At 38.0% G+C, this 10,331-nt stretch overlaps 1 protein-coding gene across 1 annotated transcript; it reads right to left on the reverse strand.

The window, feature by feature from the left end:
- Positions 1-3,061: 3,061 nt before the first annotated feature.
- Positions 3,062-5,867, reverse strand: LOC107781715 (fructose-bisphosphate aldolase 6, cytosolic). The gene is made up of 3 exons (XM_016602454.2): positions 5,678-5,867; positions 4,230-4,457; positions 3,062-4,100 (listed from the first exon to the last, which is right to left on the reverse strand). The coding sequence occupies exons 1-3, from the start codon at positions 5,703-5,705 to the stop codon at positions 3,280-3,282; spliced, it is 1,077 nt and encodes a 358-aa protein (XP_016457940.2). The 5' UTR covers positions 5,706-5,867; the 3' UTR covers positions 3,062-3,279.
- Positions 5,868-10,331: the final 4,464 nt, after the last annotated feature.

A 10,331-nucleotide genomic window follows, 5' to 3' on the forward strand; every position in this document is an offset into this window, starting at 1 on the left:
TGATATGCAACATATTCGTCAATCTCCCCGTTACCTTGGATAATAGACCCGAGATACTTAAAACTCGTTCTCTTGGGGATAACTTGAGCATAAAGCTTTACCTCTACGTCTACTTCATGGGCCCCGTCACTGAATTTGCACTCCAAGTATTTTGTCTTGGTTCTACTCAGTTTGAAACCTTTAGACTCCAAAGTCTGTCTCCAAACCTCCAACCTCGTGTTAACTCCGCTTCGCGTCTCGTCAATCAACACTATATCATTGGCAAATAGCATGCACCAAGGCACCTCCTTTTGGATGTGTCGCAACAGTATATCTATCGCCAAGGCAAATAAAAATGGGCTAAGAGTCGATCCCTGGTGCAACCCCATCACCACAGGGAAATATTCTGAGTCACCACCTACAGTCCTCACCTGAATCTTAGCATCATCATACACATCCTTAATCACCCTGATGTACGCTACCAGAACGTCGCTAACCTCCAAACACCTCCACAGGACCTCCATCGGGACTTTATCGTACCCTTTTTCAAGGTCAATAAACACCATATGCAAGTCCTTCTTCCTCTCCATGTACTGCTCCACTAATCTCTTTACCAGATGAATCGCTTCCGTAGTCAAACATCCCGGCATGAATCCAAACTGATTCTCGGAAATAGACACGCACCTCCTCACCCTGGACTCCATCACCCTCTCCCAAACCTTCATACTGTGACTCAACAACTTGATACCCCTATAATTATTGTAATTTTGGATATCACCTTTGTTCTTGTAAAGCAGAACCATCGTACTCCACCTCCATTCTTCGGGCATCTTCTTTAAATAACATTAAACAGTCCAGTGAGCCACTCCAAACCTGCTCGCCCCGCACTCTTCCAGAATTCCACCGGAATTTCGTCTGGTCCCGACGCTCTGCCCTTGCACATCTTACGTATCGCCCCTTCCACCTCATCTACCGTAATCCGCCTACAATACCCAAAATCCTCGCCGACTCTCAGAGTGCTCCAACTCACCCAACACAATGCGTCTATCTCCCTCCTCGTTCAACAGTTTATGGAAGTATGTCTGTCATCTTCTCCTAATAAGTGCCTCGTCCATCAATACTTTGCCATCCTCATCCTTGATGCACTTGACTTGATCTAAGTCGCGGGCTTTCCTCTCCTTCGCCTTGGCTAACCGCTACAACTTCTTGTCCCCGCCTTTTCCCCCGAGCTCTTCGTACAAACGAGCTAACGTCGCGTTCTTAGCCGTCGTAACTGCTAACTTTGCCTCTTTCTTTACCTTTCTGTAACACTCCCAATAAGTCCTTTTTTCCTCCTTATTTGTACTCTCCACTAGCTTCAAATAAGCATCTTTCTTAGTTTCTACTTTACCTTGGACCTCTCCATTCCACCACCAGTCCCCTTTATGACCCCTAGGAGAGCCCTTCGTGACCCCTAAGACCTCTCTAGCAGCTACCCTAATGCAATTCGCAGTCGTGAATCACATACTAGACGCGCCCCCTTACTCATCCATGCCCTCATAGCCAACAACTTCTCCCCTAACTCCTGAGCTTTGTCCTTGGTCAAGTTACCCCGCTTGAACTTAGGTTGCCTGCACCCCGCCCTCTTCCTCCTACTCCTCTTTATCTCCAGGAACCCGGATTACAGTCGGGGATGTCCGGACGCGCTTCCCAATCCGCTGAATGTTGCTGCCTCCCGAACCCGTGTGCTTAAACTTAGCTAAAATTGCCTCTCCCGCCCAGTCCAAGATATACGACAAAAACCATAAACTGCCTAGGTCGCCGCCTAGGGCGGCTGGTCCGGGCAATAAAACGGAACAATGGAAGAAAGGGGAAAAAACAGAGGAAGAAAGAAAAAAGAAAAGGGATTGTATCACATGTATATCCATGTATACCTGTATGTGAGATACATGCGTGATACATGTTTGATACATGTGTTGCAGATGAATTTTTTGAACTCGATTTTAACTACGAATTTTGATACCAAATCGGTTCAACTCACCTTCAATTTTTCTCAAATTTTGTATATTGACTCATCTATATGTTTTCAATGAATTTCAACCATACCCATTGAAAAGGGTCCTTTTTATCTTAGATTTTTAGAATCTTGTATGTATATTTTTTTGTATTTCATCACCTTATTTGCTACTTCATCCATGAAATGTTCTTTCATCTTGCATCTAATATTGCTAATCACACTTAAAAATATAGAAGGATATCTTTATGTGTGATTCTTAGAGAGAAAGAACCTTATTTATTTGGATTTTTAATTTTTATAGGTGTTTGGCTAATTTTGGTAAGTCTATGATTAATGGCTAGAAGTTGGTAAATTATGACTTATTTAGGACATTTCTGTAAGATTCCCCCCAAAGAGTACTCTGACCACGGCACCTGACTTCGGGTGTCATGTTGTATTCTTGATGCGTTTGTCAACAATATTACGTGAAATATCAATACATACACAAAATTCTGTCCGAGCGATCAGGTGGCACACCATCCCCTTTCTTCCACATAGATCTGCCCCTGATTATGACGGACTATTATACATGTTTTCTAAAAAAAGGAAAAATTACCTAAAAATAATAACATTGTATAGAAATGAGTATGTTTCATCTAACTGACCTATATATTTATATAAGAAAATAATACATTCTTCCTCTAGGCAAGTAGTCGTGCCAAGAACTACGAGAACAAAATTATGAATCTGTGGACTCAACTCAATTTAGCTCGAGTTCAACTTGTTTATCACCAATATTAACGATTAAGTTCGACTAATCTATCAAACAGCTTAAGCATTAGGGTAATACATAGCACTCATCTACTATATCATCTATACACTAGTGAAAGTGAATCTTTAAGGAATTGTAATAGTATAGCAAAACAAAGGCCATGAATTCATCATGATGGCACTATTTCTTGCTCGTTTCAACAAACTAATCTGCCTCCGCATCTTAATTGTATAGCTAAGAATTTAAGACCAGAATCCTATGAAAATGGAGCAACATTAAGCTCATGACATGCAAAACTGAAGTTTAATATGTAAAACCAAATCAACGGGCAAATATCCAAGAACAGAATCTAGATTATCATGATACGAAAAAACCCCAACAATGTCACAAAGCCGACGTTCTTTTTATTAAATAAATCCTGTCACATACCTCATAAGGAGAAATGAGAAAAAAGCCTTAGCACTATGACCAGTAAAGGACACTCCTAGTAAACCATCCTGCAACCTCGTCATCAAAACAAAAACCAAAAAGAGGGCACAAACTGAAAATTGTCCTAATACTTGTAGTCCTTGACGTGAAGGCTCTCGGAAGCACCCTCGCTCAAGTTGGAACTACCAACATACTTTCCAAGGGTAGCCTCGGAGTTGGCCTTGCACCTCGTAAGGAATGCAGCACGGGCCTTCTCAACATTTTCCACCTTTCCACCCCAGGCTTTGAGAGTGCTCTGCTGAAGAGCACGTCCGAAGGAGAATGAGAGAGTCCATGGCCTCTTGGTCTGTAGCTTGTTCATGGCATTGAGGTTGCGGGTAGCCTCTTCCTCACTCTGACCACCAGACAAGAAAACCACAGCAGGGACAGCAGCTGGCATTGTTCGCTGCAAGGCACGTACAGTGTACTCTGCGATCACTTCTGGTGCAACTTTGGGGGATTCAGATCCAGGAGTGACCATGTTGGGCTTCAACAATGTACCCTCGAGGAGGACATGGTGGTCATTGAGAGCCTTGTAGCAAGCAGCAAGAACACGCTCGGTGACATCGGCACATTTGTTAATGTCGTGGCCTCCATCAACAAGGATCTCAGGTTCAACAATGGGGACAAGACCGTTCTGCTGGCAGATGATGGCATATCTTGCAAGGCCATTGGCATTGTCATTGATAGCAAGCTGAGAAGGTTCGTTGGCACCAATCTTGAGCACTGCACGCCATTTTGCAAACCTAGCACCAGCAGCATAGTATTTTTGGCAGCGCTCGGCAAGGCCATCCAAACCCTGAGTAGTCGTCTCACCATCGGTTCCAGGAAGCTCTACGGTACCCTTGTCGACTTTAATTCCAGGGAGAACTCCACCCTCCTTCAAGACATCAACAAAAGGCTTGCCTGCAGATACGAGTAAAAACTGTCAGAATATCATATATAAAGTACCCAAGTGCAATTATCAGGTAAGAAAAATATCATTAATCCATTCTTCACACACGAAAATACACATTACAATCCATATGAACATACCCGATGCAGTCTTCTGATAAAGGGTTTCCTCAAACAAGATAACTCCACTAAGGTACTGAAGAGCACCAGGTGTGAGGAAGAGCAGCTCTCGGAGAGCCCTCCGGTTATCCTCAACATTCTCAACATTAATACTAGATAGACGCTTGCCAATTGTGCCAGTAGACTCGTCAGCAGCAAGGATACCCTTACCAGGGGTGGCTATGTATGAAGCATTTGCGATGAGCTCATCTGCATCAATTCCAACATGCGTTGTATGTTAGTAACAAGTAACAAAACAGGGTAACTGAAGTTCATATAAAATTAAAGTATCAACGATAAACGGTAGTCACATTGACACTAACAGACCAGTGAACAAATATAACACCAATTAACAGGACACGACATTCAGAATTTAAACATTCATTAGTTTCAAGCAAGCAATTTAGATAATAACATAGAGTGAACAAATCTAAGCAGCTGGGAAGCACAGATAGGCAAAAGCTGAGTGAGCTGCAGACAAATCGAATAGCAGAGATCTAAGATTGGAGGGAAACAGACAGAAACAGACAAAAAGAAACATAATCCGCTTGTTACTCTAAGCCATTCAATGCTCAAATGTTGTGTATTTCTTTAAAATGTAGTATGGACTAAGAACATAGACAGCCATATCAAGGTCTTTAGTTTGATTTCACAATTCCCCTTATTTATAGACAAGTTGTAAGAGCTGAAAACATTCTACATCAAAATGAAACTAATTTTGTGCTTAAGGCAACAAATTAAACACAAAAGACAAAGAATCATTTGACAAAAGAACTTTTACAAAAGGAGAACAACATATTGAATCTTTATTAAGAATATGCACCTGAAGAAATAGTCAAAATCTTCAGAACACCGTATCGGAAAGAGTGATAAAACTGGCATAATCATTTGATCAGAACATTAGCAATCATTAGCTATTTAGCAAATACAGAACACTTCCAAATTAATAAGTAAAAGTTGAGACAGATAAGACTCATGCTGTCTCATCTCATTCCAAATTAGGGGGAAGTTAAGCCTATTAATCATAAAAACGTTTTCCACACATGGAAAATTTATTTTATAAAAATTAAGAAATAAATGTCCTAATGCATGCAGAAAAATAAATTATTCATTCTAGTTGAAACAACGGAGTAGTGAAAATAGTATCAACACTCTCACACGAGAGATCAGCATTTGACTTTGCTAATGAAGAGCTAGACAACTAGATCAAACTTCAAAAGAACATAACAAACCAACTTTTAACAGCAAACCCTAAGATCTGAACAAGATATCTAACAACATAGAAAAATTAGACCGATCCAGATATATAAAAAAAAATTAAAGCTCTATCAACAGACACAGATTTTGGATCAAACAAAGCAAGATTCAAATTACAATCAGACAACCCGATGCTAAATTAATTAAGAAAGAGAGAAGAGCAGAAATTTTACCGGCGTATTTTCCCTTGTAGCAAGACATGGTTTTTGCCTGGGCGAAGATTGAAGAAAAGAGATACAAGTTTGGTAGACAGAGATGAGGGAAGAGTGGGGGAAAATTAGGTTTAATATAGTGCGCTAAATTTGCGACCCCTTCTGCACGAAACTGGCGGCTTTGACTTCTTACCCTCTACGAACTTGTCCTATTTTCTTATCTTAGAAAATTTAGAATTTTATTCTAGATCGTTTGATGTGCAAGTTATGCTCTAAAATAGCGATAATTAATTCCAAAATTAAATTTGAAATGAGTTTATTTTATGTTTGGTTGAAATAAAATAACGATATAACTAATTTTAATGTTATTTTTGTCCCTATAGGGAGGGATAACTAATCCCGGGTAACTTGATTCCCAATAAAGCGACCCCTAAGGGTTGTTTGATAGGGAACAAGTTATTTTGGGATTATAATAATATTATTATAATATGCAGATTAATAAATAACGGGATTATTTAGTAAATATATTTTTATTGGAAGATGGTTGGTTCATAAGACTAAAAATGTGATATACGAGGTATAATATAAATATGTATTTGGTGTACACTAGATAAGTTAGGATAAACTTTTATTTTTAATTTTAAGGGAAGATCCTTTTAGAAGGGCATCTTTATCATTTTAATATTTATTCCGTGATTAATTAATTTCGGAATTATTATTCCGCCCTCAATATATGCGATCGAACAATACTCAATTATGGGATTAATTAATTCCTAAATAGTTATTCGTGAATTCAAAATTCAGCCAAACATGGGATAAAATAATCCCGCATCTAATTCCGAAATTATTTTTCCTTATTCTACGTACGAAGCGTCCCCTAATTATAATTAAAAAATACGATTATTATGCGAGGTACCAAATAGTAATTGTCATACCTAAGACTAGTTTTGTAACCCCTTAGAAATTCAAGCTCACTTTAAATGTTTAAGGCTGATCTTATATAGTCTAAAGGCGAGTTAAACTCCAAATTTCAAACCAGCTAAAGATTAACTAAAATTAGTAAAATTTAGTCAATATAGTTTAATATGCTTGTGAGTTGTGATTATTAGAGGCTTTTTGGAATAGTTTAGAAGTCAAAGTCAGATTATGTACATCAACAAGAATAAAGTGAAGAAACAATATATACTTTTCAATATTCGAGAAGCAATACAATGAAAGCGTCTTTTTGTAATTTTGGTTTTTTGAAAAATCAAAATATAGAACCTTAGTTACTTGTGACAAATGGGAGATCTTATAGGGTATTATAGAATAATTATTTTTATGACGATCAACAAATTGACTTCCTCACAAAAACTTTCGGGTAGCAAAAAAAGAGGTATAGAAACAATTATAAAGGCAAGCCACATTGAGATTAACGTCCATATGTACCACAAATCCAAAATCTTAGAAAGAGCTCCAGTAAAGATGATAAGTGATGACAATAGTGAAGTTACCACTTGGAACATGTTTAATTTATTGTTGTTGTATATAATTATTTCAATTCCCATCTTAGTAAACTAGGATAAACAAAAACAATTTACAAAAGAAGCAACTTACGCGAAAGATGCCACCAACATAACTAGCATTAAATCTTCTTTCTCTAATGAGATCTTCTTTGGTAGTTCTTCTAATAGGAAATGTTCTCGTTGGACAACCTCCATCTCTCAGCCCGATCTTATAGGTATTATAGAATAATTATTTTTTTGGCGAGTAATAAATTGACTTCCTCACAAAAGCTTTCGGGTCGCAAAAAGGAAGGTTTAGATTAGATCATTAGAACAATGTTGTGCAACGACTCCAAGTAAAAAATTTGTTAAGATTTGTAGATCGAACAGAAGTGGAGAAGATCAGGTTTAGAGTTCAAGTAATTGGGCATGTTTGCAGAGAGAAGGTTCGAGAGAATTTCTTATTATCTTCTGTAAAATCTTGATACAAAATATCTGAGTCTCACTAAGTATAGTGGGCCAGATTGAAAAATACAAAACAAGAGAGAATGGGCCGGATCGGCTAATAAATACAATTGGGCCAAACTCCTAACACAACTATTAGTAAGCCCAAATCAGGTAAGTCCAACACTCCCCACCCCTCAAGTTGGAGGGTGGTAACACACCCAACTTGTCAGGCAACAACCTGTGTTGTCCACCTGTCAAACACTTAGTAAAAATATCAGCAAGTTGAGAAGATGTAGGAATATGATGAAAGGAAATAAGACCATCTGCCAATTTTGTGCGAATGAAGTGGCAATCAACCTCGATATGCTTCGTGCACTCATGAAAAATAGGTTTTTAGCAAAAAGGCAGCCAAACTATCACAAAAGACATGGATAGAGGTGGACAGATGAAGTCCCAAATCTGCCGACAAACGAACCAACCATGGAAGCTCAACCACCACTTTACTCATGGCCCAGTATTATGCCTCAGCAGAAGACAATGAGAATACAGCTTGTTTCTTAGATTTTCAGTTAATCAAACTTTCCCCTAAAGACACACAAAAATCAAAAACTGATCTGCGCTAGTCAGGGCAAGAAGCCCAATCACTGTCACAAAAGGCTTGGATAGTGAGGTCAGAAGAATCACTGAGATAAACTCCAACATCAGGTGTACCTTTCAAATACCTTAAAACATGTAAGACAACAGACATATGAGGCACACGAGGGGATTTAAGAAATTGACTCAAGTGTTGTACAACAAAACATAAACCTGGCCTAGTATAAGTGGAAAAATTCAATTTACCAACCAAACTTCTATAGGATTTAGGCTTGGGTAGTAAGGCCACAACATCAAATTTGAGTTTGACACATAACTCAAAAGGAGAAGAGACAACAAAAGCACCAGAATAGCCATACTCAGTAACTAGCTCAGAAATAAATTTCTTCTGATGAAGAACCTTTCCATGAGGAAGCTTCTAGAACTTGGTAAAGTGGACCAAGTACTCGACAAGCTTCTTCATGATCATCAACTCAATGCAACATCTAATTTTTCTGTTTCTATTTTTAGAAATAATGTGCAAGATGCTTCCATTTCTGACCATTCTAGTAAGACTACACACAATAAGGCTACTTTACGTATTGTTCCTGTTATTCCATGTAATGATAAGTAGAGCATAAATAAATATGATGTTCTTTGGCATTATAGATTAGGACATATTCCATTTTTTAAGATGAAAACCATCCCTTCTATATCTGGTAATTTGTCTTCCAAGCAATCTTTTGTATGCCATGTTTGTCCATTTGCCAGGCAGGAAAGATTACCCTTTCTAGCTAGTACTACTACTTTTGCTTCCTTATTTGAGTTAATTCATGTTGACACATGGGGTCCCTACCATACTTAGACTTATTCTAGAGTAAAATACTTTTTTACCATTGTTGATGACCATAGTAGAGCTACTTGGACTCACTTGTTACATGCTAAAAGTAATGCATTTATAATTTTATTTTCATGGTAAAAACACAATTTAACCTCTCTATTAAAAATGTTAGAAGTGATAATGCCTTAGAAATTGGACTTTCCAATTCTTCCCTACAATACTTCGCACATAATGGAATTATTCATCAAACTACTTATTCTCACACATCTCAACAAAATAGAATTGTTGAAAGAAAGAACAAATACTTACGTGAGACAGCTATAGCCTTGTTGTACCAATCTAAGCTACCAATAAAATTTTAGGGAGATTGTATTTTAACAACCACTTATTTGATAAATAGATCCCTCCACCATTTTACATAACAAATCTCCATTTGAAGTGTTTTATGAAAAGTTGCCTTCTTATTCATATCTTAAACCTTTTGGGTGTCTTTGTTATGCAACTGTGCCTAAATGTGAGAGAAATAAGTTTGATCTAAGAGTTGTACCTTGTGTTTTTATTGGTTATCCATTTAGTAAGAAAGGTTACAAATTGTACAACTTATCCACTAAGTGTATCCTTGTCTCCGGGGTGTAATATTTCATGAGCCTGGTTTCCCTTTCATGTTATATTCTTCTTCCCCTTCCAGCTACTTTCCATGCCCTACTTTTGTACCTGTTTCACCTAATATTGATGATCTTATTTTATATATTAATCATCCCCATTCTTTTCCTGATAATACATTGTCTCCTAATAATACACCTTCTGCTGATGCCTTTCCCCTTCTGTATTTTCTGCCTTTCCTCCTACTAATGTCATTCCTTCTGGACTTCTTTCTACCTCTGCTCCTTCACACTCTTCCTCTCTCCTTGCACCTAGAAAGAGCATCAGAATCACACATTGCCCTCTCATATTAATGATTTTGTTTTTCAACTTCCTCCTTCCATTTCAAGCTCCGCTATTTTATCCCTCTCTGCTGCACACATAGCTGAAGTTGAGTCTCATTCTTATTCTTAGAGCGCTACCAGTTTAGTTTGGCAGGAAGCCATGAGAAAAGAGTTTGAGGCCTTAGAAGCTAATAACACTTGGTCCACAGTTGAATTGCCTAAGGGTAAGAAGTCTATTGAGTGTAAATTGGTGTATAAAATTAAGTACAAGGTTGATGGGAGTGTAGAAAGATATAAAGCAAGGTTGGTAGTGAGGGGTGATATACAAGTTGAAAGAATTGACTTTCATGAAATATTCTTCTAAGTTGTTAAAATGTGTACCATTAGGTGCTTAGCTGCTTTTG

Source organism: Nicotiana tabacum, chromosome 24, assembly GCF_000715075.1.
Source record: "Nicotiana tabacum cultivar K326 chromosome 24, ASM71507v2, whole genome shotgun sequence".
In the NCBI taxonomy this organism is placed as follows: domain Eukaryota; kingdom Viridiplantae; phylum Streptophyta; class Magnoliopsida; order Solanales; family Solanaceae; genus Nicotiana; species Nicotiana tabacum.